We start from the raw sequence: 27,464 nt of genomic DNA, 5'->3' as shown, positions 1-27,464 counted from the left end.
TATAAAATGATTTTCTAAGATTTACGACGGCTTAACTCCGACTTTTCCTGACAAATATTATGATTTTTCGATATTATTTTGTCGAGATTTTTTTATCCTGTCGTTATTGCCATTCGGAATATCTTTATTTGATTTGCATGCTAATGATATTATTAAACGAGAGTATTTTATTGCTAAAATTATTATTAAAAGAACATGAAAGAGAGCGAATGGCTAGATATAAGTTTAATTAACTTCAGGAGATTTAAAAATTTCATAAGTAAGAAAATTAACTCCGACGTCATCACATTCATTTATAAAAATGATGATATAAATTAAGAGTAAGAAAAATATAAAATAAGAGGAGAAAGATATATAAATTATACAAGTAATTATTGATATTGATATGTGTGTTACTGATATTGAACCTACCGACTATCTGGTGCTGGTAACCAAGATTTGGTTAACGATTTTAGTGATTAAGCCGTAGGATTAAGCTCATCAAGATATGTATATTTCTATATACGTACATACTCATGTACTCATATGTAGATATATACTTTTCGAGATGTTTCCTTTTACCCTGTTATTGTTTCTATATTTCGCCTATTGAACGTTTTTTTCTTATTTGTTATTTAATATTTATTGTTATAAACCGTGTGTGTTATATATTGTATTTTTTTTCTAAGAGAGAGTCGCTCTCGTTTGCGATGTGCTGCTCGACCAACAAAAAAAAGTCTTGACGAGGTAACAATATTTACTCTTCAAGATTTTTTCGTGCTCGAGTCCTATTTCAGTCGTTAACGACTCACAGGCCATAAATGAAAAACAAAAAAAGAATAAACGCCGAACTAATGTTTTTACTTCCCTTCACTTACTCCTCCTGCAGAAGCAAAAATAAAAAAAAAACGATCATGTACTCACGCGCGACAATGTTGAAAACATTGCCATACGATGCTATAATATATTTTCATCATGATATATGTGTGTATACAACGCGCACATGTATAAAACGTACAATACACTTATACATATTATACATACACACATGAATGCTCTGTAAATCGGCGCTTTCCACTAGAGGAAAAAAAGAACTATACAAGATAAAAAAAACAACAAGTAAACAAAATACTGTCTTTTTCTATCGATATGATTTATTGTATACTATTATAAACGCATCGAGTCTTAACTATATACTATTACTACTACACTACAAGAAACTGTGTTTTACAAAAAAAAGACATGAAAAATACTGAAAAATGTAAAAAAAAAATACAACAACTATTGAACGACAAATGAAACACTATCTGAAATGACGCATAATCCTTTAAGAAGAAAAAAGAACAAAACAGAATGCAGCGTGTTTAATTGCTGGACAGTTAAATGAACATGTATTAATATATCATGTAACCCTTGTACGAATATATGTGTAATAAAAAAAAACATATTTATTGTCTGAACACTTTGCCTCTCATTTATTTTCTTCTAGATCCATTAATTTTTATTTTACAAAAAAAAACAATCATTTTATTTTCTGTTGTTAAAGAAAAAAAAAGTTACAAACGCGTATTCGACGCGATGGAATTATACATGCTGGTAATTAACTGCACTTCTGGATATCACCGTTTTTTTTTAAACTCCATTAAATACTAATTATCGATAACTTGCTGCACAACCTTTTTGAATTAATAATTCATACTTCACTTACCGCGCACAATGCATTTACAAACGAACAATCGTGTAATACCACTTTAGAATACCGCTTTAACTTTGCGAGAGATAGTATATAATATTATCATTGACTAACTTATTCTGTAAATTCGGACTAATACACGCGAATCGATATAAAAAAATAATCTCTACATTTTACCCAGACTGCGCGTGACTCTGACACGGTGGCGAAGAAAAAATGCGCATCTCGTCGTCGTCTCGTCACTGTCTCGTCATTGGCTCCTCGACCTCGGCGTACGTGCCGTCGCCCTTGTTGGCGGCGATCGACTTGACCAGATCGGCGGTGGGCTCCTTGAGGTCGTAAGCCCAGCCGATCTTGGCGAAGGTCTGTATGAAGACGGTGCTCAGGTCGATGGTCGGATGGCCGATCTCCGAGGCTTTGTAGTCCCAGGGAAAGACGTGATGGTAATTATGCCAGCCCTCGCCGCCCGTGGCGCACGATATCAGCTTGTTCTCCACCGGCGCTATCGTCCTGCGTGCGTGCGCATTCGCGAGGAAATTAGGATTGAAAAAAAAGTGCGCGTGAAATCTATCGTAGCTATAAATACTCACTTGTCGTAGGGTCGTCCGCCGAACATGTGGGCTACGCTGTTGACGCACCAGGTAACGTTCAGCACGTAAGAGTAGCGCATGAAGACCTGCGAGGCTATCGCGTAGTACCAGTCCTCGTTCCAGCAGTACACGGGCACGAGAGTCGGCAGTACGAAGCAGAACAGTATCTTCATCGGAAGGAAAAACCTTGGGAATCGAATCGGAAAGTTACGTACGTATTTTATCGCGACGATTTTAGGATGATAAAAATTGATGAAAAACAAAACACCGCGCTCGACTTTACTTTTGTCCAAAAGCGCAGACGGGATCGTTCGTTATGTCGCTCATGTCGATCTGGCGTCCCTTGCGTATGACGTCCGGATGCTTCTTCATCATAAGCCAGCCGACGTGCGAGAAGAAGAAGCCGCGATTGCTGTTGTGCGGATCGGCGTCCGTCTCCGAGAATTTATGATGCACTCGGTGATCCCTCACCCAATCGTACAATGGATTCTGGAAACGTTCGTTGCGTACAGCGCGGCACGTCATTATCGGTATCGCGATTTTAGCACACTCGCAAGTTTACGCTGTTATCCTTACCATTCCGGCCATGCAGTAACAACAGAGCAAAATTATCCTAAGGGGCGTCTTGGCCTTGTACGAGCGATGAGTCCAGAGGCGATGCACCCCCGCTCCGACGCCGAACGACGTCGTCACGGCAACGACCACCGCTGTGGAATCGCAGTATGGACGAAAAAAGAAAGAAAGGAAATATTATACGCTTCTGTCGCGTGGCTAAATTTTGTTGAATTAATTATGGCAATGGAAAAGGAACCAACCCCAGAGGAATGTCAAGGGACGCTGAATGTACGGAAACGTCAAGAAGCAGTAGAGGGCAGCCACGTGAAACAGGCTGATAGCCACGATGTTCAGCCAAATTAGCGGTTGACCAAAGTAGAATCCGCCACTTTGCCGATCTTTCAAGGCGTTATCTTTTAACGAATCGATGTCGCTCGTTGTCGCCTTGTCGCCCCCTGCGCCTTTCGCCTCGTTATCCACATCTTCCTCCTCGCCCTTTCTTTGTCGGATTTGATTGTATTGACGCTGCTGCTGCTGCTGCTGATGCTTTTGCTCTTCGATCTTTTCACCGGAACTCATTGTCGTACACCGATTTTAAACTGTGCATCAAACGATATTGATGTGAAATACTCGATTAGTTTATTAAAGAGTGATAATAAAACGATTGCACTAATTGTAACCGAATATTTAAATAAAAATTTTAAAATTAATGAGTAAAAATGTTTTTTATCAATAAAAATTAGCTAGAACTTGTAAAACTTTAAGAAATCGAATAAGTTTTAATGTAAATAAGTAAAGTGAATGTTGAAAAATTAATAAGCGCTTCCAGTCGACCGAAAAGAATTAAGATGCAAAAAAAGCACTTGGTATCGATCACTGAACTTGCGACGATCACTCGTGCGTCGGAGCACTGCACAGATATTATGATAATGAATTAAAATTGCAAATTTTACCATTAATGTATTCATAAATGAAGTATATAGAATATACGAAACAAGATGACTCTTGGCTTCACTCGGTCCCAAGTATTATAAAGCACGCCGCTGTCCGTGTGTAACAGGTGAAATGTCACTATTTAGCGCGTACGGAGCCGTCGGAGACTGTCGAAAGAAAAAGCCAACATTTGCTGGGTAATGTGTGTATACAGACTAAATTGCCGATTACCGAGGCGCGTGTAAAAGAGCGAGAGAGGAAGACTTTTTTTTTCTCTCTCTCTCTCTCTCCCCCGCAGATTTACAAAGAGACAGAGAGAGACTCGTATTATGCTGTATACAAGTTGCAGTGGCAGAACGATGTGCGGGGGAGTTGTGTTGCTCTTCGTCACCGTCGTCGTAGCCGCCGCCGCAGCCGTCGCATCTATTCTTCCTTTTGCTCGGCGAGCAGCACGTGATATTGCCAATGCAATCGCCCAGCGGAGCTGTAAACGAGTCCAATGGCACCCTACATCCGTTTTCATCAACGACCGATTAATAAACATACCGATCGTACACTGCACATACACAGAGGCTCTTACGATCATTCGTTCTATACTGGATGTAGTACCCGGATTGCCGTGATACAACGTTTTACGATCGGATCAATTACTTACGCGCTCGGATCGTGTGCAGCACTGTTTACTTTACCTTCGATCATCTCGTGCTGGAGCGTCATTTGCTTGCTGGATAGAGGCACACAATTCGAAATGAAAAAAATTCGGAAGTTGCATTGCACAAACGTCGCGCGCAGTTTTCGAGAGAGATTATTTTCTTTCCGCGCGCGCGGGCGCCATGCGCGCTTTTCACTGCGAATGTCAATTATGCTGCCGAGGCTCGCAATTGCACGAGACCGAGAGAGAGAAAGAGTAATTTGGCGCGCTGCTGAAATAGTCCTTGCTCGTCGTATAGCAAAGAGAAAAAAAGAAGGAAAGAAAAAAAAATATATTCTCATTTTTAATCGACTCGAGCTACGACGTCCCATGAGAGTCGCGAGCTCGGTACGTCTATATCATGTATGTGCTCGAGCAACGACCTAGAACGAGAGATAGAGTAGAGTCGAACGCGTTTTTAGAAGGTTTCCGAGGAAAATTATTCGAAGCCATGATGTGATTACAGTACAATGAGCCGATCCGCACACGCTCCGTAGGTGCAATGACTCTCTCGCGATCGGACGACCGATGAGTGTATGCTGTGTGTGTATAAATCAGATGACTCGGATTTTTTTTCTTTTTTTATATAAAAAAGCAATCAATTTATTGTATAAAACTCATCCAACAAACATCTCTTTTGCACACTTTCTTAAGAATACAATATTGTAATATCAAAATTTCATTTCATTAACTATTTATCAGTACCAATTAATATTACGCACTTGATACAAAAATTAGTTATATACCCTATTATAATATAAAATTTTGTTAAATACAATAATTTGCTTATAAAAATATACATTAAACATTATAATTAATACTGAAAATTCTAAATACAATAATAATAGCTTTACTGAAGTAAGCAATTGAAAAATTCTTTAAAATACATTGTAAAAGTTAATATTACTTCATATTCTTTTGTACACAATTTTTAAAAATAAATCTGTTTGTTCATATAAGCAATTACAAAAATTACTCAATAACAATTTTTTTAAATACTCGCATCTGTCAAGAAAATAATATGACGAATTTCTGAATTATCATTAAGAATTCATTTTCCTTGTCACTAGAGAAAAATGTTAATTTGAAACATTATTTGTTATCATTTTATATTAAATACTAGTTTATTGCCATGACGAGTAACTCTTTTATTATTTTGTTCTTTGCCGTCACGACCAACTTTTTTGTTTGCATCTGATGGCACTATTTGCATCTGTTCTGGTTGTACACTTTGCTCAGTATTTTTGATAGAACGAGATGCTAAAGCTTTAGTATTTGCAGATGCTTTCAAAAGAGAATCAAAATGAGCCAAACGTTGTCTCAATGCTTGATTTTCTTTAATTAATCTCTCTGTATCTCTGTTCCTATCAATTCTATTATCATGACTGGAGCTACTTGTTTCTTCTGCATAATAATTAAATAAGAGATTCAGTTGACGTTCGTAAGATCTATGAAGTCTAAATAGTTTAGCATCATATTCCATATCCTTATTCTTCAAAGTTTCTTCCAGAGTAGCATTTTGAATTTCAAGATTTTTGGAACTATCTTTAAGATCAATGACTTTGTAAAAGTATTTGTAAAATAATGTGACTAATTCATCATGAGACAAATTTTCTAATCGATTCATAATGGGAATATGCTCATCATTCCTAGTTAATTTTGATTTTTTTAAATCTCCATCATTACATATCATAACATTTTTTTGTTCTATCATGGCATCAATAGTTTCTACATATTCACTAATTAGTAAGACTTGTCTTTGTCTCTGTATTGTTACTGGAACTTGATCACTTGTATATTTACACTTCATGTCTATTAATTTATCTCTAATACATCTCAAGTTATGGATTTCCCGTCTCAATGTGTCATTTTCATTCATATTATCTAATTTACTCCCATCTAATTGCTCTTTCAATAAATTACCTATGCGACTAATTTTTTCATTTTCCTCCAGTAAATTTTTATCTCTGTCTTCATTTTTCAATTTTATTTTACTCTTACTAGTTTCATCATGAGATTCAGAATTTTTTTCTTTCAATTTTGACAATGATGATTTATGTTTTTCTTCCAACTCGATTATCTGTTGTTTATTTTCAAGTATTTCGTGTTCTAAACATTGCTTTTGTTTTTCTTCATTTACAAGTTGTTGTTTCAATTTCTCCATTCGCTTTTTAGACTCTTTCAATGAATTTTCAATATATGAAATAGTATCAGAAGAGTTGCCAGCAAGTTGTTTTATTATTTTTGTATCTCTTAGTTTTTTTTCATAATGTTTTAATGCTCTTTCACATTTTTCAATTTCTTCTTGGTGATTAGATTCATCATCAGTATCTTTACAATGCAATTTATAATTAAGTACTTCTTCAACATCTCTGTACATTTCTGCATATTTATCTCTTTTTTCTTGAAACTTCTGTTTAGCACTGTCTCTGGCATCACTATTTTTCAACATATCTTCTATAAATTGTTCTTTAATTGTGATAATGTTTTGCAGTTCCCTCACCTGCTTATGTATAAGTTCTAAATTCAATTGAATATCTTTTATGTGTAATTTTTTCTCTTCATTAGTCATCTTTAACATTTTCAGTATAGTATAGTTTTCAGTATCAATGATGCTATTTTTATTTGTCATAACTTTTGTACAATCATCTTCAAAACTCTTCTTACCTTTAGCTTCACTTTCTTTATGTTGTCGCTCAGAGTTTTGAGGAATTATTTTACTAAAATCTTGATGACTTTTTTGAACAACACTGAAGGCATTTTGTTGCTTTTGAAATTCAATAAATTCATTACTCATTTCAGAGTGTGGTAATATAGACATCCTTCTAGAAGTAGGATTTCTAATAGGTATTGGCTTTACAATTGGAACAAATCTTGTATTACTTAACTGTAATTCTGGAGAATCTTCTCTTTCATTTAATAAACATTCATTTTGTTTAGTATCTATAATTTTATCAGTATCCATCTTAAATTTTTTCATATATTCATCTAATTTACCTAAAAAATCTGAATTTTCAGATTCAGTCTCACTGTGATCTTCTTCATAAGAAACTTCACTCTCAGAACCAGAAAAACTTTTTCTTTTAGATAATGATTTTTGCCAATTACTAGATTCATCTGTTTTTTCATCTGTTTCTGTTACTTCTTCGATTCTTTCGAGTGATTTCTTAACATTTTCTGTAAAACCTGGTAAACTACTAGAATCATCAGTACCAATACACTCTTCATACTCTTGTTTTAAGCAAAGCCATTGTTCTATTTGACTTTTTAATAAATGTTGTTCTTCTGATGAAAGAGCATTATTTGTCATTAATTTGTTGAAAAGACCTTCTGCATTCAAAACTAATTTAGACCACTGTGATGCAGCAAATGCTAGGCGAAATACTTCTCCATTAGGACTTTGATCACCAGATGTTTCCGATGGCATTTCATCACCTGTATGATCTGTTTCTTCCTCTTGATGATCACTCGATGAATAGTAGGCATGCAGATCATTTATTGCATACTGATAATAAGGATGTTGCTCCATTTGTAACTGATGCAATAATTGTTGGTGATGAAGCCAAGGCCCACAATTCATCATTGTTGCATCCATATTTGTGACTATAAACAAAAATATTTCATAATATATAATAATGCAAATTAAAAAAATTGTATTCTGATTAAGCTGGATTTAATGGAAATATACTTTTATAACTTTTTTTGTATTTTGAATAACAATAAATTATGTTTATCCAAATAATCATTGTACAACATAGGTTATTGATAAAATTATAATTAATTTAACTAACCTAATTAAAATCTTTATTTACCTTTCTTAAGTGCAAAGTAATGTTTTTAGAAATACTTTAAACGAAATTCAAAGCACTTAATGTATTGAAGTTAACAAAAACAAAATTGACAGCTGCACATGTTAACACAAAGGGAATAGGTACTTTTGAAAAGTTTACTTACATTTTAAACAATATTTCAGGCCCTGTTAATGATGTATGTACGCTGTTCTAGTTACATCACAATTACACAATTTCCATCGAATCCAAAATAATCAAAATTCGAAACAAAGTACACCGATGACAAAGCGATGATTAAAACAAATAAATATAAAACTACAACAATTCGGTTTTGGCAGGTCAGCTTGCGACTGGGTCTAGTCTGTAACTCCCTCTGGCGAGCAATGCAAAAAAGCTGCAATCTGCATGAAGATGCTGTGAAAAAGCAGACCTCTGTAAAATTTGCAATAAATCTCGGAACTATGAATTTGAAAGTTAATGTTTTGCATATAATTTTATTATCCATATTTAATAACTGTTTCAAGTTTGATTTATAAAAGAATAATTAATGAAATAAATTAAGCTTATATGATGAAAGGTATTCTAGAGATGATTCTCAAAACAAAACGGAGTTCGTGATTTAATTAATATCGGTTAATTTTTTAAATCGCCTTCTAGAGTAACGGCAAAAATAATGTACCCAGCGAGTAGATCCTTATTTTTTTATTAGTCGTAGTAAAATCCCGTGCGGTTATGATGGTAGGCGTCTGATACGTCAAAACTTGTGTTGTACACCAAAAATTCGCGCGCAGAAGTGATGTAAACACACACGCACATATATATGGGTCAGATTCAGAATTTTTCAAATAAACCTGCGGGCGAGGTTCACGGATTTTCCTGAAATTTTGGTATGTTATAGTACATGATAAAAAAGTGCCAAAACCAAAATTTTGGACCCCCTCCCCCCTCCTACCCCCCTCCTCCCCTATAGACGTCCATTTTCTATCTATATTTTTTCTGAAGGCCTGAAGCTATTAAAAAATCTGAAAAAATTCATGAAGGTACTTTTCAACAATCCAAACAATCTTGAATTTTTTCAGATTTTTCGAGTGCTTCAGGCCTTCAGAAAAAATCATTGAAAATTTAAATTATTTTATTTTCGGTGAAATGGTTCGATGTACCAGACCGGAGTATTTTTTTCTGAATTCTGACGTCAAAAAACGATTCCTTGAATTTTTTCAGAATTTTTCATTCATGTCCATTCAGCCTAGAGCTGAAAAACCGCTTTTTTTCACGAAAATAATTTTTTTAAGGCGCTACGGAGCCTCAAAAAATCTGGAAAAATTTTTTTCTCATTTTGTTCATCAAAATACATAATCTCAAATTTTTTCAGATTTTTTAATTGAAGGCGATAGCGTCTGGAGCCGAAAAACGTTATTTTTAACAAAAAAGGTTCCTGGAACCCGATGGTTCCGGTAAAAAAATTTGAAAAAATTTTTTTTGAATTCCTTGTCAAATTTTAATAAATTTTGACCGTTTCAAAAGTTCGATTGAAGCTTCCTAGCTCATTTTAGAGCATCAAACGAGTTTTATCATTCCTTAATGTCTTCAGAAACGTCTTCAGATATTTTGCACTAATCTTTGTCCTGCTCTAAAATGAGCTAGGAAGCTTCAATCGAACTTTTGAAACGGTCAAAATTTATTAAAATTTGACAAGGAATTCAAAAAAAATATTTTCAAATTTTTTCACCGGAACCATCGGGTTCTAGGAACCATTTTTTGTTAAAAATAGCATTTTTCGGCCCTAGAAGCTATCGCCTTCAATTAAAAAATCTGAAAAAATTTGAGATTACGTATTTTGATGAAAAAAACAAGAAAAAATTTTTTTCAGATTTTTCGAGGCTCCGTACTGTCCTAAAAAAATTATTTTCGTCAAAAAAATCGGTTTTTGGCTTCAAAAGGTGCGTTAGGTAATCTGAAAAAATCTGAAAAAAATTGAGGTTATGTTTTTTAATGCGAAAAATAACTGAAAAAATTTCCGAGTACTACATCGGCTCATACCGCCGTATCTCGATTTTTGAAATTTTCAATGATTTTATCTGAAGGCCTGAAGCACTCAAAAAATCTGAAAAAATTCAAGGTTGTTTGGATTGTGGAAAAGTATTTTTATGAATTTTTTCAGATTTTTTACTTGCTTCATGTCCTCAGAAAAAATATAGATCGAAAATGGACGTTTATACCGGAAGAGGGGGGTAGGAGGGGGGAGGGGGTCCAAAATTTTGGTTTTGGCACTTTTTTATCATGTACTATAACATACCAAAATTTCAGGAAAATCCGTGAACCTCGCCCGCAGGTTTATTTGAAAAATTCTGAATCTGACCCATATATTATGCTGTTGTATATATACAAATCGCCACGTAGTAGACTACATGCTGTCTGATATAGGTAAAATAGGTAGTTATCTTCATTTTATACATACAAGTGGGTCTAACTCACAGCTGTGTGCGCGTCTTATGAACTAAAATCTCGGCATTTTAATTGCCATACGCGTCTGCTTCTGGCACTCAAGCAACATATTTTAATTATTTTTTAAAAATTTTTCTATTAATTTATCTTAAATTTTTTCCGTCCTCAAAGTTGAGATCTGTCAAGATCATACCCCAAGTGTTAAATCATGTCTCAAAACGGTGGTTGGGAGGTAGTTGGCAAAAACAAGAAAGATAAAGCAGCCGGGGGCAAAAATGGCAAACTTTCCAAAGCCGAAAAGAAGAAATTCATCGATAATGCTCCAAGGGTTGAAGATTTTCGTAAGTTTTTGGAAAAAAATAATTTTTTAAGTTCATATTATTTTTCGATCTTTCGATCTTTTATATTTAAAAACAAACTCGTCTTGGCATTCCAATCCATTGAAATTTTATGAAATGAACTACTCATAATTACTAACAGCTTTTTCATTTTTTTTAATAAACTGTATACACTTAAATTTAATGGAGATTCTAGTAAAAAAATTTTTTTGTTTCAGTACCACTAGATCAAGTGAAAACACTGTATGACAATTTAGGTGGGAATAAAGACAATAAAAAAGTACTCAAAGAAAAAGCTAATAAAACTAAGGAAAATGAAGAAAAACAGAAGAAACAAAAACAAAATCAGCATTCAGAGAAAAAGAAAGAAGATTCCCCCAAGATTTCCCCCAAGCCTCCTAAAGAAAAGCAGCCAAAGACCCTGGAAGAAGCACTTAAGATGGTAACCAAATGTTTAAAATAAAAAGTAATTAAAAAACTTGACTATTTATACTTTTCAGATTAGTGTGACAGAAATGCAGACCATGTTATCATCTAATAAAACTAGTTTCCCTGATGCACCTCTCCTTTGGCTCAAAAATCTTGGTGCTTATCTGAATTCTAAAATTACAATAGATAAGGATGACCCAATGTTTACTGGAAAACCTGATAATTATCCATTGAATTTAGTTCCACAAGCTTTGTATTCCTTGTGTGAAAAAGTTATTCAAGATGCAGGTCCAGCTACCGTTAAATTGTTCTATGAATACATTTTTACAGCAATAACTATAGAAATGGGGAAGGGTGCTCCAGTTGTAGGATATAAAATATTAATTCAGCTTTTGGCTAAATATGATCCAAAGCTCAGTGTATCAAACATACAGAAACTTATTAATATGCGAAACTCCTATCAAAATAGAAAACCTATTGGATTGACTCTATTGTGGTGTTTTAATCAAGGAGGAAAACAGAATTTATCTGTAGGTTTGAAAGTGTGGCAAGAAGTTATGGCACCAATGATGGAGGCCAAAAGTTACTGCAGCAATGTAATGAAAATTTTAACAGAACTTGTAAAAACACATTTATCAACTGAAGAAAATCTTCAATTTGACTCGTACTTCAGTATTTATGAGGCCTTTTTCTCAGGAAAATATAATCTTTCTCAACAAGTTGTTAAAGAAGGGTTTGAAATTTGTAAAACATTAAGGGTAATTAAATTTTAAAAATATAAATTGACACTATGATTCTGTATTATCTGTAATTCTGTTTAATACTGATACATTTTTATTTTCCAGGTCATATTGTTAAATAATAAAACTTTGAATCATAAGAAAGTATTTGATGCAATATTCCCATTGATACAAAAACAAACTACAGATGAATTAAAAACAGAACTTGTCAACATTCTTACATTATGCCTTGGACATGATGATCGTTGCTTCGCTGCATGGAAATCATTGTACATGAAAAATTTATGTGCCACTGCTTTGCTGTTATCACACATTGGTAAGCCTTTTAGAAATTAAAATGATAAAAATACTGATATTTATAATCATCAAACAATCATTTTAGAAACTAATTGGAATAAGTTAACACCTGCTTTGAATCCTAAAGTAGTGACTGAAGTCATTGAAACATTCCTAACGACACATGAAAAGAGAACTACGAAAGGAAAAGGAAAAGAGGATAAATACTTAGCCTTAAGTATTGGCAACGCAAAGGTAAAATTATATTTTATTTGTGGAATTCACCTTACTAGTGAAGCATGGTCCAAGTTTACTATACAATAATTAATAATACAGAAAAGAGAACTTCATTAAATTACGGAAATATTCAACGAGCAAAACGTTTTAGTAATAAGCAGTGCTTGAAGTAATATCAGTGCATGCACAGTTCAAGTAGGAAGGGCTTTTATCAAATTCCGAGGCGCGATAGCGCGATTAATTTAATTCACCGAGAAATGAGGAATTCATACCGTAGAAATAATTCTCAACGAATATTTTTCAAGTAAAGAATGTAGCGTAGGCATTAAATTAGTCCGTTACGTATTTCGCAATTGTACTCAGAAATTTTAATCAGCTCTAAAAAAAGGCTATGCTCGTGACATTTTTTTTTTTTCGTCACAAAAATGTACACGTTATCGTAAGTGATTTAATTTCGCTTTAGTGCCCTCTTCATTAATCGTATAATTTCATAATTTTGTAATTGAAAAAAAAAAGAAGTAAGTGAACCATTTATAAGCGAAAAATTCACTCGCATCGAAACGCGGCTCTCATACATTCGGATTGAAGTGAGCCCAATATGTGCGCGCGAGTGCATTGAAAAGAAATTCACGTTTTGTTCGTCGCACTCGAGCGAAACTTGCAAAAAATTTCTGTCGCGATGCAATAAAAAAAGTCAGAAGAGAAATTACAATAGATTGTCGGTCGATCACCCCGAAAGCTGGCAGCGATCCGCGATAATTTTTCCACGCGCATGGGTCCTCTGAAAAAAAGGTACGAATTTAAGCCGAGCAAACGCTCAGGTTTGTTTATAATCTTGCTGCGGCGTGGGGAACTGTGCGTCATTAGTGCTCGGCGTTGTCGTTAATTTTTCAAAAAGGTGTACACATAGTACACACACGCGCATATAGTATGTAGCGTCTCATTCATGCATTCTGCATTATTGCGTTGATAGTAACAAGCCATGGCAAACGTAAAATTCATCATAGGGGGCCCCCACTCCTAGGGTCTGTTTCTCTCTCCCTCTCTCTCTCTGCGCGGGTTTAAATGGCGATTGGCGTCACTTGAAAAATTTTTCCCCGCGCGCGCGCGAGCGCGTTCTCGTGTAAGCATAGGATTCGCTCGCTGCTGTGTGCTACCCGTATCCTATATCTATATATGTACGAAATTGCGGCGCGCAGACACACACGCCGAGAGCGAGTGAGACCCGAGGAGAGATATGTGTACGTAGAGTGTAACCGCCTCTCATCGTCGTCGGATCGCTCGCGCTATAAAATTGCGTCGATGGTGTTATACTAAATTTATCTTTACCGAGAGAGATCCATTTGAACGCGATCAGTGCTGTGTGCTTCGTGGACAATCTATACAATCTCGTGATCCTTTTTTTCCAATAAACTAGAACAAAAAGAAAAAACGTTACAAGAATAATTAACAATTGTGCACTACTCTAAGAAAACGAAACAGCAGCCAATATGCCTCCGACGAATAAATCCCGACAAAACAGAACGGTAACTATCAACGAAAAGTGTGCGTGTGCGTGTGTGTGGCGAGTTATCGAAAATAACGCACGATGATATGCGTGGGCCCTTCGTATCTGGGCGTCCTTCGTCCTGCGGTCGTTGCTGTTGCGGGAATGGCGTGTGCCGCATAAGCGCACGGCAGCCAATTTCGAATCTCACGAACGAACAACCCGCGGAGACGAATCGTCTAATGATCGGAAAGTGAAAGCGCAATGATTTTCTCTGTTTCGCAACTGGCGACGAGGGAGTCGGTATAGACCGGAGATGGAGATGAAACGAAGCATAGAGTCTGTGCTGTATCGATTATATTTTCCGCTGCATAAATATTGATTTTTGCCTCGTTTTCCTTCGCGCTCGTGTACGTTATACATATATAGATATAATATGCGTGTGTAACGCCTAAGCAGCTATATATGTGTACGTGTAGGCGCGCGCTCGTAAACGTAACTGCTGTTGCTGCTGCTGCATGCAGGCGGCCGGAGCAAGGCCTTATTCCTCAATTTAGCTATTGACTGCCAGTCTTTAATTGACAATTTGCATACACACGTAATGCTCGATATTTTGCTCCTGTCCTCGGAGTTAGTATGGTAATATTTTTGTTGATTTTCATCGACGCGACAGCAGCTGCGGTGCGCGCGTGTATACGTGTATGTATGTACACACGTCGAGCTTTTCATTGTATATAAACGAACGATAGTACGATGAAAATCGACGTGTCATTTAACTTTTCCTGATATTATTTCCAAGCATGCTCGTTCGTATACACAGAGTGTAGATCGCTCAAATACACGCGCCACATTGTTGTCTATGATTGAATCACTCGTCGATGCTGTCGGATAACGCTAAGCTCCATTACTCATCGATTTTCCTGATGGCTTTTCAAAAGGGGATAAGCGCATTTTTACGAAACCACACAAATCATTAGCATTCTCGTTTCTTTCCTTTCTCGTTTTAATAATAACGAGTTGACTGGTTTTAATGAGTTTTTATTCCGGAATACATATATTCGATAAAGCGCTATTATCGAAAAGTCGTGTTTTATGAAACGTATGAACTTTTGTTTTTATATTTATACATTTAACTATGCATTTATATACATGTATAATACTAATTTTTATCTTGTATGTGCTTAACATTTATCATTTGACATTTCAGACACTAGCTAGAAAAATGGCAGAAAAGAAAGCTAAGAAGGGTGGTTTTCGTTGGAAAACTATTTGCTTATTACTGCTCCTTTTAATTGGTGGATTTGTTGCCTATGATTCTCATAAGTATGGATCTTTTGGAGGTAGGTTTCTCTTTCATAGTTATGATCATCATTTAATTGTTTTATCTACATATCATTGTATAATTTTTTAGCTACAAGCACTGGAAAATTTATGCGAGAAACTGGAATCTCTGATTTCGCTGAAAAAAGTTGGAACACAACTAAGGCACTCGTTGATGATGGGTTTAAAAAACTAGAATCAACCTCCCCTGAACATTACAAAATGGTGAAAGATTTCTTCGCGCCCTACGTTAAATTAACTGGAGACTTTTATCGTGTAGTTCAGGATGTTGCTGTTAAACAATTTGTTAATATTGCAACCTATATATCTGACACAAGACCATTGGTGGCTGCTAAGGTAAGATTTGAATTTTTTAAAATGATTTTTTAAAACTTGAAGACTATTCAATTTCTAAACAAATGACTTGGTATTTACTTTAGATTGAAGAATATGCCCCTGGTTTGTTAGATTCTGTACAGACTGGTGTCTCTAAAGCTATGAATGCTATGAAAAATGCATTCATTTTCATGGTTGAGCAAATTATTGAAAATACTTCATTGGCTTTGAGATACTTGAAAACTAATGTATTCGTGTAAGTATACTTTGATAACAATTTTCTAAGTAAAAAAGCATCTTTTCTAAAAATGAATATTTTTTTTTAGTGGAAAGCTAAGCCCTGAAAGTTTACAAAACTATGCTAGTTTAGCTATCAACAGAACGCACATTTTTGCAAGTCAAACTTATGACTGGGTGTACGAGAAAGTGCAAACATTTTCAAAAGTGAATTAAAAAGAAATTGATAATCCTTGTTGAAGAAAAAAGATTCCACTGGCAACAACTTCATCACAAGAGTGCATTTATTAGTTTAAAAATAGAAGTTTGTTGATGAATTTCGGCGGTCATGTCTTTTTATTAAGGCCATTCAACCTGTGATAAACAAAAAAAGCGTATCATTATTGGGGTTAACAATAGTATCTGAAAAATGTTTAGTTACTTATCTCTTAGTTTAATGATAGCTTAAAATTACGAAGCTCTTTTGAACTTAATAAAACCTTATAATTAGTATGACTGTTGCAGGAATTGTATAAAATAGAAACTCTATGACCTCTTTTTGTATTGTGAATGTATTTTCTTTATATATAAATTTGAGGATGTGTAAAATAAATAATTCATTTTTGTATAAAAATTAAAAAGTTTATAAATCACTTTTCCTTACAAATGCTCAAACTATTTATTAACAAATAAAACCGAAATCTAAATAAATTCAGTGTTAAACTATGTATTATTACTATGCAATCAATAATAATGAGTAAAGATTGGTTACCAATATAAAGAATAAAAACTGAAATAACAATAATACAATAGAAAATTACATTGAAAGAGATCCTTCAAATATTGAAGCTTACAATTCACGTCAGCACAATTTATGTCTTAAGATGATGAGCGTTCATCATCTATCAGCAAAAGCACTTTAAATATTTCGAGTCAATACTTCGCGTTTTGTATCACTTTCAGCATAAATTCATATTTAATAATGCACATTTTGTATATTGATTAAGATGCACTTTTCATTGTACAAACTTCTGCTTAGCAGTCTAGTAAATGCAGGTTACAACTCATATGGAAAAAATAGCTTCATTGTATTCTTGTAAATTTGGTTGCAAAGATACTCTTCTTCTTCCTCTCTCACACTTGCAAGGACTTCTAATATTTGTCTGGAAAAATAATCTGAGTTATAGATATACTTGCATTATTATTTTTACAGAAAAAACTTATTTATGCTTACACGATATTGCAAGGTTCATTTCTTCCTTTTACCATTCGATCCGGTTGCCACTTTTCTTTTTTAACAGCAGGAAAATGTGTAACAATATCTTTGGCTGAAGCATGTGTCGGTCTAACTTCACACCATGGACAGTCTGTTTCTATTACAAGCCTGTCTGATGGTATCGTTGTGACAACAAACATATTTTCTTCAGTCTTGAGCGAACTAAAATAAAAATTTAAATTTAGAAAAATAAATCTACAAAGACTTTTTAAATTAAAAAAAGCATCTTACCAGCCATTGATTCCAATATAAAGCCCTAACTGTAACATGCTGTACGCATCTTCTGTATTTCCATCAAATGAATGAACAACACCATTAGTTAACTTATCTTTGTTTTCTCTTAAAATACGTACAAAATCTTCAGCTGCATTTCTGCAGTGCAAAAACATAGGTAATTTGAGTCTTGAACACAAGGATAACTGCATCTCGAAGTACTTTTTTTGAGTTTCTTTGGAACAGAATTGCAATCTATCATAATCTAATCCCATTTCTCCTATAGCTATGATTTTATTTTTATTGTTAACAGCGAGCTCGTACAGCTCATCCAAATAAGCATCCGAATCTCCTGACTCTTCTATTTCATTACATCTAGTAGGATGACAGCCAACGGTTGAAAATAGTCTGTCTGTGAATGAAAAAAAATAAACATTTCATTGAAATCTATCACTTGTAATTTCATCTGAATAGTTGTAGTGATGGAATAAGATCATAATTATACCATCTGTTTTTGCGAGTTCTAGAGCTTTTTTACTCTCCTCCAAGCTACCGGCAGTTATGATGATTTTTGACAGGTTGTTGTTCCAGCTTCGTTCTAGAACTTTATCAAGATCGGGTGGATGCTTCTGCGAGCCATTGTAAATACCTTGATACATGGGATCCGTCAAGTTAGCACCAATATCTACAATGAAGCAAGCGCAAAAACCTACGATTAGCATATAATAAAACAAGGCGGATTGATCAGGAATAACCTCAGTTTCACTCAGTGGAAAAATGTAATGCGGCGTTAAAAAAAAATTATGCACTGGAGCGATTATGTTATTATTACGATACACACAACATACACAATGTCCAAATCTCTCACTATACTCATACCTATGAATCTTCGCAAATTGATCATTGTTCTTTTTATCATGAAGCCCAAGGCGTGCAATAAAAGTTGTTGTCCAGCCTCGCGGATCCGCGGGCGCTTTGTTTACCCAACGGCGAGAGCTCGGGGGGCAGAACCCGGAGGGACGATTCCGAGCAGGCCTCCGACGCTAGGAATCCGCGGGCCGTCTGCAACAACCGACGTTCATCACAATGACTCGGGATTGATGTATTGTATAGCTTTGTATGTATACGTATGTGTTATAGGCATAGATATACAATATAGCAGTACACACAGTGTATCTATACTGAGCCTATCGATGTATCGGCCAGCCGCCGCCGCACTTCCTCCAACTCCGAGACTATTATCTTATAGAGGCAAAAGTAACTAATAAACAGAGATCCGGCGATTGCGATCTTCAAGTTGCGCAAATCTAGTGGAGGTTAGCAGGTGTCTCTCTTGCATACTTGTAACTGATTATAGTCCAATGAGTAGCGGGGCACGCCGCTCAAAAAACGCGCCTTATATTGAACTGTATGAAATGCGGCGGTCACCCTCTCGGTATCCCATGCGTATTTCACCTGGCACTGTGCGAGTAAGGGTGAGATCTTTACTCTCGGTCGCAGCTTGCAAAAATAGCCATAGATCGTGTGCGTTCTATTATAGCACCCATTGCAACGCTAGGCGTATACATTACATATGTATAACACAGTTCATTCGCACGTACAAGAGGGAGACTGACATTTTCAATCCCACCCCATGATAAAAACAAGTGCGCAAGTACTGATCCGTGTGTATGTATGTATGCTCACTTTTGCGCTCTCTCCATGTAATACGCGCGATAGCGCCGTATATTGGCTCGATTATTGGATTTTTCCTCCGGCTAACTTACCCTCTTTCGTGAATTTTATCGTACGCTCCACATCAAACATCGGATACGTCGTTCTCGTGGCCATTACATATTCATTCCGTTATGTATATTTTATGCGGCTGTGGTGTACCGACTCCGACTCGCTGCATGCGACGTGTACAACGTGCACCCAACGAGATACGTGCAGCAAAAGTATTCATTTTTAAATCGAACGTAGAAAAAAAATCGGTATCGATTTAAGTCAATGAAAATACATTTTTTTATTATTTCATTACAATATAAAAGAATTTACAAAGACTTAGAATGACACTTTGAGTGTCAGATCTACTCATAGAAAGCATTCATACGCAAAAATTGATTATGCACCAGTTAAATGCAAATCAAAAACTACAAATAAAACTTATGTCCTTTGAAAAACATTTACTTGAAATTTAAAAAATTGCTCTGGAACCTTAAATTTGCTGACAAATGAGGTTCTGTGCTACTTTGAAAATGCATGATGTTCTTATATAATAGCTTACAAATACTTGAAGCTTGACTGTGGATCAATCAAATAAATGCAACAATATTTTACAAAACTGTGGTTGAGAATTAGATATTCTCTGACTTCAAACAATTCTGAATGAGTGATATCACAACTTGCATTCATGCAAGTTTTTGAGTGCAATGATTTATTGCAAAGACTTGACAATGTTGTTGATTTTTTCTACACAATCTTCTTTCTTCTTAGATAGAATAGACTCTGCATCAATGAATTGCTGTCTGCCCATTTTACCTGGCACCAATTTATCAACATACATAGATTGCTGTTGATTATAGAGATCCTTCAGAGTTCTGTCGTGTTTTTGAAGTGCTTGTATCCTTTCATAAACATCTCCAGATTCTCCTTTTAATCTTTGAGCTGTTAATAAAACAAAAAGTTATAAACTAAAAATATTTCACATTCATAAAGATTTAAAAAATTTAGTTACCTAATTCTGCAATGGCAGCAGTAGCATTTTTGTATTCTTGATTAACTCCCTTAACTGCAGATGAGAATAAATTAACATCTTTGTTGGTTTTTAATTGAGTTAACAAGTCATCTAAGTTATTGTACGATGAAACTCTGCGATCTTGTGCTGCCAAAATTTTTTCACATTGTCCAGCAACACGTAATTTACTCTCTGAAGCTTCATCTTTATCAATAGAGAAGTCCAAACGAACATAAACAATAACCATTAGGAACATAATATATAAAGCTACAGTAACCAAAAGGGGCTCTTGCAGCATCAGTAACTTAGGGAATGTGTACTTGAGCTTGAAGTTTTGGATGTGATTTTCTACTAGATTTTTCTTGGTTACAGATATTACTGGTCGACCTGTAGTATCCAAGTATGTGTAATGAAGAGAGTCAGGTAGACGAGTAGCCTCATATGGAAGCTCTATTTGAACATTGTTAGATCCCTCTGGTAAAATTACTTTAAGAACCATCTCATCAACAACCATATCGTCATAGATATGATCAAGCAATCTCATATCTAAAATATATTCATCACCAGAGTTGTAAAGATATTCATAACTGGGAACATTGTATCCAATAATGTAACGAGTTTTCCATCCACCAAATAACGGGAAACGAGGTCTCAAATTCAATTCTACAGAATCTTTCTTAATTTTTGTGTGAGAGGTAGATATGTTACCAATCTCATCTCTATAATAAATATCTGAAGCAGCTGCTGGCAAAATTGTATCAAAGCTTGCAATGCTTGGTTGGCCAGATTTCATTTCTCTTGCATATTCATACCTTGAGAATGATCCTAAAAATGATAAAAAAATAAATATCTATTAAAAAAATATTCTATAATTCCATAAAAAAATTCTTTTTGAATAGAAAAATTAAAACATACCTTTGAGCAAAGCTCCTGTATGCAATAAATCAATAGTTTCTTCGACAGCAATATTACCCCAGTGAGATACTTCAATAACTCTTTCAAGTTTGGTGACAGTAAGGAATTTATTGTTATTCTCAAAATGCACCATTAATTCTTCTTTGGCAAAAGCAGGTCTCTTATCAAAAGGACCATAAGTAATGGTTGTATCACTTTGGGTGACAGGTTTGATTCTGGAGTAATTTTCAACATTCCTAGATGGCAAAACAACAGTTGTGGTTTGCTTGGTGACAGGGTACGGTGAGTAGAGGTACACATTGCCAAGATATTTAACAAGCTGTTTATCTTTTTGCATAATCTCCTTGGGATAAGGTTGCAGTTCATGAGTGAGAAGAACTTCAACTTCGATGGGCATGGATCTCTGAGGTTGAAGTGGGTCCTTCAGCTCAATGGAGAAGAATATTTTATCGGAATGTTGTGGTATCGAGCCATCCTTGACAGGCTTGACTTTGAGCTCGGGTCTTCCGTGCTCTCGGAGCAGAGCCGACACATAGCTGAGCTGTTCACGTTGCTTGGCGTCCAGAGCGAAGAGCACGTACTTGACCGGGCTCTTACCGGTGTTCTCGACGACGAGCTTGTTGGTGATTTTCGTGAGCTGCGAGTGCAGATCGATGGTCCGGTCGGCATTTTTGATATTGAGACTCGGCTCGATCACGAAGTTGCCGCTGACCAGGGCGGAGCACAGGACGAGCACCAGTGCGGCCACGGCAGCCGAGAAACAATTTCTTCGACCGTGGAGCTTCATGATTGCGCGACTTATGCGTGAAAAATAAACTTGTTATTTTTTACGCCGAAAACTTCCTAACCCCTGCACGCCAAACTCTACTACACAATATTTGCAGTATGTGCGCGTACTGTACGGACGTGGCGCGACAGACGTGGCTCCGCTCGGAAATAATGCCGGCTCGTTCCATTTATCGCGAAATTTTGATTGGCTAACTAAGCTCGTATCTGCCAATAAATGACACTTTTCTCGATAACACTGGTCTTGAGGCTTTTTTGTATAAAAAATACTTTTCTTCAAATAACTTTAATTTTATATTTAATTTGTTCTATGTTACAAAAGGGAATATTTTTAAAATAAATCGACAGCACCGCGTCATTTCTTTTCCTTATAACTTGAAAACATACAAAATATAACAAAACATGAAGCCTCCTAAGTAGAATAAGTTTACATAAAAAAATTTTTTTTATAAAAAAAACCCTTACAATTTTATTACTTTGCATCCTAAATTCATTGAGAATACATTTTTTCATCGGAATTAATTTTGTTAATCAAATGGTTCTGTACGAAGTACAAAATGCAATTCTATGCACTTTCTGCATCTAGGTATCATTTTGGCATCTATCCAGTCATTCTCATTTGCGATTGAGAGTAAAGAGTTGGACGCAATCGCATCCAAGTCTGAAGTCGTAAGTGCCACTGCCAACTGTATGCTAACTCCATATCATCCGTAGTTTGCACTTTTCACACATCCCGCATTCAGTCGCAGACGAACCGCGTGCGGCGTTAAAGTATTATTATTATTGCGTCTGCTCGATCACATTCTTAACATAACCTCGCCAAAATGCAACGCGTTTGGTGCATAGTCGAATAATAAAATTCGATTTTGTGTAAAAATTACGACGTGACACCTAACTTCGATTATACTACTTAACATTTTTAGTTTTAAATTTTCATTATCCGCATAAAAAATTGCGTGACAGTTAAAAAAATGTCACATTACGGATTATTAGTTGGCCTCAGGTCTAACATGTGCAATTGGTAAGTGTCATTCGTTATTGCTGATTATTATGTATACGTTTTTAGGATTTTTCAAAATTAATAATTGTTGTCATTTCATAGTGTTCATGGAATCAGAATCAAACAGAAACTAGTCAAACAAGCTAATATTTTAGCTCAAACTTATAAAGAATTATCAACTAGCTCTTTGATTAGTAATTTTGGATCAGCGTCATCACAAAATTATTTTCTTTACACAGACATTAGAAGATTTAACACTTGTTTGTCAGTAAAATATTTAGCATCATCAAATAGAAATAAAAATCATCAAGATTTAATTAGGGTAAGTTATTCATAAAAGTAATTGATAGTTCTTTCAACAATAATAACATGTTTTAACAACAAACAGGAAAGAGAAGATCCAATAGATAAACTTGATAATAGGCTTGTGGAAGAAAAAAATTTTTTTAGTAAGCATGGAGCAAAAATTGAGTCAGTAGATTCTGAATTAACAATGAGATGGATTAATACAAGTAGTTTACAGACTGATAGAGTTCCATCTAAAGGTATCTTCTATACATAATAAAGAGAATATCTTATAAATTATAACATCATAATATTAATTATATTTTTTCAGAAATTGAAGCTAGATTTCCAGAGCCCAAAATATATTTACATAATTATTACACACTTGTGTCAAATGAAACCAAAATCTCCAATGTTTTGCGTTCAAGTAGCAAAAAAGTGAATACAAAAAAATCAGTGGCTTGGTCTGTAACTTACGACATTAAATGGCCTGAAACAAGATCATTTACAGCAACTGGAACTTCAAAAAGTGCTGCATCTAGAATCGCAGCATTAAAATTATTGCACTGGTTGCATATAACAGATAGAATTCGGAATCAAGCACCAGTCATTTATAGCAATGATGAAAAACGTAGTATTTTAACTAAACCAGAAGAATTATCCTTAAATAAAGATTCTGTAGTTCATATGCAAAACTTTTTAGAAAAATATGAAGAAGTAAGATTTTTAAATAATTTAATTTATAATTTGTTTAATTGTCACTTTTCTAATGTTTGTTTTTATAAATTTAAAAGAAAATCAAGGCAGCTCTTGAAAAAGATCCAGAAGATAAACTCATTCAATCTTATGAAATGGATAATCAATCAACAAGTCATCACCCAATTTCCCATTATGAAGTTGATATAGAAGAAAGAAATGCAGAATTGCTAGAAGCTCTGAACCAGAGAGAAAATGTTAAAAAATCAAATCTACCGATCTTTGCTTACAAGTAAATTTAATTTTGTTGTTTTTATATATTTATTTAGTAAAATATTTTTTAACTTTATTTTTATTCATAGAGAAGCTATTTTAAAAGAGCTTGAAGAAAATCAAGCTGTGGTAATTAAGGGTGACACAGGTTGTGGTAAAACTACTCAAGTGCCTCAGTTCATCATGGATTATTTTGCAGCCAAAGGGAAAGGAGGAGAGTGCAACATGATTGTAACTCAACCCCGGCGTATAAGTGCTATCTCGTTAGCTCAACGTATAGCTTATGAACGTCAAGAAAAAATTGGAGATGTGGTTGGTTATCAAGTACGTCTACTCAATGCTTTGCCAAAGCAAAATGGTGCAATTTTATTTTGTACCACTGGTGTACTCTTAAAAAAACTTCAAAGCAATTTAGGCCTGAAGGGCTGTTCGCATATTATTGTGGATGAAGCTCATGAGCGCAGTGTCGATACCGATTTATTATTAGTATTGTTGCGTCGCGCAATGAAAGAAAATCCTGAGCTAAAAGTTGTCGTTATGTCTGCGACTATAAATGCAAATCTGTTCCAAGATTTCTTAGGTTGTAAATCTATAGAAGTTCCTGGTCGCTTATTCCCCGTTAAAATGCACTTCATTGAAGATATGGTCAAGCTTGGTATTTCTCGTCCTCGAGTAATTGAAGATGAAGATGGAAACAAAGTTTTCGTCGATGCGGAAGCCATTACTGATATGATCAAATATATAACAGATAATAAGCCTCCTGGTGCAATATTGGTCTTCTTACCTGGCTGGACACAGATTCAAAAGATTCAAAATAATTTAGAAAACTTTACAAATGCAGATCTACGTGTAATACCATTGCACTCGAAGATAAATATGAAAAACCAAAGTACCATATTTGAAAAACCTCCAGAAGGAGTTCGCAAGATCATTTTGGCTACGGATATTGCGGAAACTGGTATAACTGTACCGGATGTTGTTTACGTCATTGATTCAGCTTGTCATAATCAATCTCGCTGGTATGAAAGCAAGGGCTTGTCTGCCGTAGATACTCATTTTGTCAGCCAAGCAAACATAAAGCAAAGGTATATTGAATGGCCCCTAGATGAAATTATGTTTACATCCAAAATATATTTCATAAATATTGAATGAATTTTTATGCTTTTGCAGAAAAGGACGTGCAGGTAGAGTGACAGAAGGAGAAAGTTATCATTTCATCACCAGAGATCAGTATGAAAGTCTCGAACTTTATCCCAAACCAGAAGTTTTGCGAGTTTCGCTAGAAAAAGTAGTTCTAGATTCTAAGACCTACAGCCATGAAAAGGCTGTGAATTTCCTTGGAGAAATGCCACAACCTCCTCGCCTAAGTGCTGTCAATAAAGCTGTAATGGATTTACAACAATTGGGTGCTCTGGATTACAACGAAAATCTAACGGCTCTGGGAAAGCGAATTGCCATGTTTACCATTCATCCAAAAATGAGTAAAGCTATGGTATATTCTACTATTTTCCAGTGAGTAATAACAATTTTTTTATTAATATTTTAATAATTCTTTTATTAAAAAACTCGATAAAAATTTTGTAAAAACAATTACTAACTAAACAATGATTTATTGTTACAGATGTTTGAATCCAGTAGCGACAGTCGCATCAGCCTTTACCATGGATTCTGATGTATTTTACAACTCTCTGAACAGTAAAGCACGCAACCGCTTCACGAAGCAAAAATTCCATCCAACGAGCGATCATTTGTCGATCGCTTGGATTTATGCTCAATGGGAGAGTTTCTTGAACAGAAATGAAAATTCTACTTTTTATTTTTGCAAAAAAAATAATTTACACGCCGAGCGCGTGATAGTTTTACACAGTAAGTTTTTATTTTATAATTAAAAACTTTATACTCAATTCGTACAGGTACCGTCTAGCGCTCACTTTTTTCATTATTATTAAACTATATTTATATGTAACAATTAAATGCGTTTGCAAAATCTATGTTTGAAAGAGAGTCAATGGACAGTTACAAAAATTAAATAATTAAAACTCGAATTTGTCACTGACTATACTCTTTCAAGTACATTAACAATTAACTAAATTACGCTCATTTTATATAAATTCCATCATAAAAATTAATTAAAATTTATCATTTCAGAAACTCGCAGCATGAATATAGATAATCTTCGAGATGCAGGTCTCGTTGATAACGTCTACAGGGCCACTGATCTAAACAGTAAAGAAAATGACTTCGCTACTTTAGATGAACTTGTACGCGGTGTACTGCTCGCAGGTATGGATCATATTCTCAAGCACAGAAATTTCGATGTGAAAAAAGGCCGCCTATCGCGATCGGGTACATCACTGGTAACTGAGTGAGTAACGATTCTACATATATTATAATGATTTATGATTCATGCTCATTCGACTAATTGTCTCTCGACATTTTTCAGGGATAATGTCAAAGCACAACTGACACCAGAAAGCGTCAATTACAAGGCCGAAAATTATCCGAGTCCCTTCCTCACTTACTATCGAAAAACGCACCACATGGAAAGAAGAACAATCCTGATACGTGAAAGTAGCATGATTTCACCTGTTACGGTCGTATTATTCAGTCAAGGTCGCGTCACTGGTTCATTGGTAAGTACATTGATTCCACAGAAATACTGTTTTTGTGATCATTTTTTTAAATTAATCAAGCGTTTTAATTGTAATTTTTTAGTATCCGGGCGATAATGGAAGCGAAGATAAGTTATTAATTCAAATTGAAAAAAAGAAGAATGTACAGTTATTGACTGACGTCGAGTGAGTATACTTAATACTTTTTATATTTTCAAAAAATGAAAATTTTTTTAAACAACGCATAAAAATTTACAGATCGGCAAAAACGCTTTTACGCTTCCGAGATTTGATGTGGTCCGTCGTTCGCTATTTCGTCGAAAACGATGATAAAAGAAACAAACACCGCGTTATAGAATCAGGCAGCAACGCCGAAAATATCCACGCTTACAAAAAGGAGTTATTGAGAGTGTTGGCGCACGTGTTGAGTAATCATTCAACTATGATAGATAACCCACCCGAAAAAAAACAAATAGATTCTAAGCCACAAGTACAGTCTCTATTGTCCGATGACGATGGCTATATGCGATAGATTAGTTTGTAAATATAAAATAATTGTTATTGTAAATAGTTTTTACATGTTATGAAATTGTTATATATTAGGACATTAAATACTTAACGACGTTCATAAATAATG

At 35.0% G+C, this 27,464-nt stretch overlaps 6 protein-coding genes across 7 annotated transcripts; 2 read left to right on the top strand and 4 right to left on the bottom strand.

Annotated features, from left to right (window-relative positions):
- Nucleotides 1-1,473: 1,473 nt before the first annotated feature.
- LOC106652404 (stearoyl-CoA desaturase 5-like) lies at nucleotides 1,474-3,939 on the bottom strand. Its single transcript, XM_023459607.1, has 6 exons — nucleotides 3,771-3,939; nucleotides 3,078-3,416; nucleotides 2,839-2,969; nucleotides 2,546-2,751; nucleotides 2,263-2,448; nucleotides 1,474-2,182 (listed from the first exon to the last, which is right to left on the bottom strand). Exons 2-6 carry the CDS (start codon nucleotides 3,394-3,396, stop codon nucleotides 1,912-1,914), a joined length of 1,113 nt encoding a protein of 370 aa, XP_023315375.1. The 5' UTR covers nucleotides 3,397-3,416; nucleotides 3,771-3,939; the 3' UTR covers nucleotides 1,474-1,911.
- Nucleotides 3,940-5,264: 1,325 nt separating this feature from the next.
- Nucleotides 5,265-8,977, bottom strand: LOC106652608 (kinesin-like protein costa). The gene is made up of 3 exons (XM_014371667.1): nucleotides 8,912-8,977; nucleotides 8,396-8,646; nucleotides 5,265-8,044 (listed from the first exon to the last, which is right to left on the bottom strand). Exon 3 carries the CDS (start codon nucleotides 8,034-8,036, stop codon nucleotides 5,544-5,546), a length of 2,493 nt encoding a protein of 830 aa, XP_014227153.1. The 5' UTR covers nucleotides 8,037-8,044; nucleotides 8,396-8,646; nucleotides 8,912-8,977; the 3' UTR covers nucleotides 5,265-5,543.
- Nucleotides 8,978-10,677: 1,700 nt separating this feature from the next.
- On the top strand, nucleotides 10,678-16,696 carry LOC106652651 (transmembrane protein 214-B). Its single transcript, XM_014371739.2, has 9 exons — nucleotides 10,678-11,018; nucleotides 11,234-11,457; nucleotides 11,516-12,202; nucleotides 12,290-12,500; nucleotides 12,567-12,715; nucleotides 15,391-15,523; nucleotides 15,595-15,860; nucleotides 15,944-16,095; nucleotides 16,166-16,696. Exons 1-9 carry the CDS (start codon nucleotides 10,886-10,888, stop codon nucleotides 16,290-16,292), a joined length of 2,082 nt encoding a protein of 693 aa, XP_014227225.1. The 5' UTR covers nucleotides 10,678-10,885; the 3' UTR covers nucleotides 16,293-16,696.
- A 96-nt stretch (nucleotides 16,697-16,792) lies between these two features.
- Nucleotides 16,793-19,102, bottom strand: LOC106652652 (putative deoxyribonuclease TATDN1). Of its 2 annotated transcripts, XM_014371742.2 has the most exons (6): nucleotides 18,714-19,102; nucleotides 18,424-18,606; nucleotides 18,050-18,229; nucleotides 17,563-17,956; nucleotides 17,290-17,493; nucleotides 16,793-17,218 (listed from the first exon to the last, which is right to left on the bottom strand). In XM_014371742.2, the coding sequence occupies exons 2-6, from the start codon at nucleotides 18,461-18,463 to the stop codon at nucleotides 17,113-17,115; spliced, it is 924 nt and encodes a 307-aa protein (XP_014227228.1). In that variant the 5' UTR covers nucleotides 18,464-18,606; nucleotides 18,714-19,102; the 3' UTR covers nucleotides 16,793-17,112. The 2 variants fall into 2 exon arrangements, with proteins under 2 accessions (XP_014227228.1, XP_014227227.1); XM_014371741.2 differs by having other exon boundaries at nucleotides 18,424-19,102.
- Nucleotides 19,103-19,524: 422 nt separating this feature from the next.
- LOC106652507 (dolichyl-diphosphooligosaccharide--protein glycosyltransferase subunit 1) lies at nucleotides 19,525-22,088 on the bottom strand. Its single transcript, XM_014371504.2, has 3 exons — nucleotides 21,176-22,088; nucleotides 20,261-21,085; nucleotides 19,525-20,190 (listed from the first exon to the last, which is right to left on the bottom strand). The coding sequence occupies exons 1-3, from the start codon at nucleotides 21,960-21,962 to the stop codon at nucleotides 19,961-19,963; spliced, it is 1,842 nt and encodes a 613-aa protein (XP_014226990.1). The 5' UTR covers nucleotides 21,963-22,088; the 3' UTR covers nucleotides 19,525-19,960.
- Nucleotides 22,089-22,715: 627 nt separating this feature from the next.
- On the top strand, nucleotides 22,716-27,451 carry LOC106652641 (putative ATP-dependent RNA helicase DHX30). Its single transcript, XM_014371717.2, has 12 exons — nucleotides 22,716-22,982; nucleotides 23,064-23,283; nucleotides 23,350-23,506; nucleotides 23,578-23,963; nucleotides 24,041-24,234; nucleotides 24,305-25,300; nucleotides 25,386-25,727; nucleotides 25,837-26,081; nucleotides 26,364-26,580; nucleotides 26,659-26,848; nucleotides 26,931-27,013; nucleotides 27,086-27,451. The coding sequence occupies exons 1-12, from the start codon at nucleotides 22,933-22,935 to the stop codon at nucleotides 27,357-27,359; spliced, it is 3,354 nt and encodes a 1,117-aa protein (XP_014227203.1). The 5' UTR covers nucleotides 22,716-22,932; the 3' UTR covers nucleotides 27,360-27,451.
- The last annotated feature ends 13 nt before the right edge of the window (nucleotides 27,452-27,464 follow it).

The sequence above is a fragment of the Trichogramma pretiosum genome, unplaced genomic scaffold (assembly GCF_000599845.2).
Source record: "Trichogramma pretiosum strain Unisexual culture from Peru unplaced genomic scaffold, Tpre_2.0 scaffold26, whole genome shotgun sequence".
NCBI lineage: Eukaryota > Metazoa > Arthropoda > Insecta > Hymenoptera > Trichogrammatidae > Trichogramma > Trichogramma pretiosum.
The sequence above is the reverse complement of the archived record's forward strand: the minus strand, read 5'-3'. Positions and strand labels throughout refer to the sequence as shown.

What these genes read in the sequence shown, in the direction of transcription:
- LOC106652404 (XM_023459607.1), bottom strand. Translation starts at nt 3,396, where the DNA reads ATGAGTTCCGGTGAAAAGATCGAAGAGCAAAAGCATCAGCAGCAGCAG. An exon ending in TCCCTTGACATTCCTCTGGG is followed by an intron (nt 2,970 to 3,077) that starts GTTGGTTCCTTT and finishes GCGATTCCACAG; the next exon opens with CGGTGGTCGTTGCCGTGACG. An exon ending in GGCGGACGACCCTACGACAA is followed by an intron (nt 2,183 to 2,262) that starts GTGAGTATTTAT and finishes GCACGCACGCAG; the next exon opens with GACGATAGCGCCGGTGGAGA.
- LOC106652608 (XM_014371667.1), bottom strand. Translation starts at nt 8,036, where the DNA reads ATGGATGCAACAATGATGAATTGTGGGCCTTGGCTTCATCACCAACAA.
- LOC106652651 (XM_014371739.2), top strand. Translation starts at nt 10,886, where the DNA reads ATGTCTCAAAACGGTGGTTGGGAGGTAGTTGGCAAAAACAAGAAAGAT. An exon ending in TGGAAGAAGCACTTAAGATG is followed by an intron (nt 11,458 to 11,515) that starts GTAACCAAATGT and finishes TATACTTTTCAG; the next exon opens with ATTAGTGTGACAGAAATGCA. An exon ending in TTGAAAACTAATGTATTCGT is followed by an intron (nt 16,096 to 16,165) that starts GTAAGTATACTT and finishes ATTTTTTTTTAG; the next exon opens with TGGAAAGCTAAGCCCTGAAA.
- LOC106652652 (XM_014371741.2), bottom strand. Translation starts at nt 18,463, where the DNA reads ATGATAAAAAGAACAATGATCAATTTGCGAAGATTCATAG. An exon ending in CAATTTGCGAAGATTCATAG is followed by an intron (nt 18,230 to 18,423) that starts GTATGAGTATAG and finishes GCTTCATTGTAG; the next exon opens with ATATTGGTGCTAACTTGACG. An exon ending in AATGAACCTTGCAATATCGT is followed by an intron (nt 17,219 to 17,289) that starts GTAAGCATAAAT and finishes TTATTTTTCCAG; the next exon opens with ACAAATATTAGAAGTCCTTG.
- LOC106652507 (XM_014371504.2), bottom strand. Translation starts at nt 21,962, where the DNA reads ATGAAGCTCCACGGTCGAAGAAATTGTTTCTCGGCTGCCGTGGCCGCA. An exon ending in TACAGGAGCTTTGCTCAAAG is followed by an intron (nt 21,086 to 21,175) that starts GTATGTTTTAAT and finishes TATCATTTTTAG; the next exon opens with GATCATTCTCAAGGTATGAA. An exon ending in TGCTGCCATTGCAGAATTAG is followed by an intron (nt 20,191 to 20,260) that starts GTAACTAAATTT and finishes TTTTATTAACAG; the next exon opens with CTCAAAGATTAAAAGGAGAA.
- LOC106652641 (XM_014371717.2), top strand. Translation starts at nt 22,933, where the DNA reads ATGTCACATTACGGATTATTAGTTGGCCTCAGGTCTAACATGTGCAAT. An exon ending in TTTTAGAAAAATATGAAGAA is followed by an intron (nt 23,964 to 24,040) that starts GTAAGATTTTTA and finishes TAAATTTAAAAG; the next exon opens with AAAATCAAGGCAGCTCTTGA. An exon ending in GGTACATCACTGGTAACTGA is followed by an intron (nt 26,581 to 26,658) that starts GTGAGTAACGAT and finishes GACATTTTTCAG; the next exon opens with GGATAATGTCAAAGCACAAC.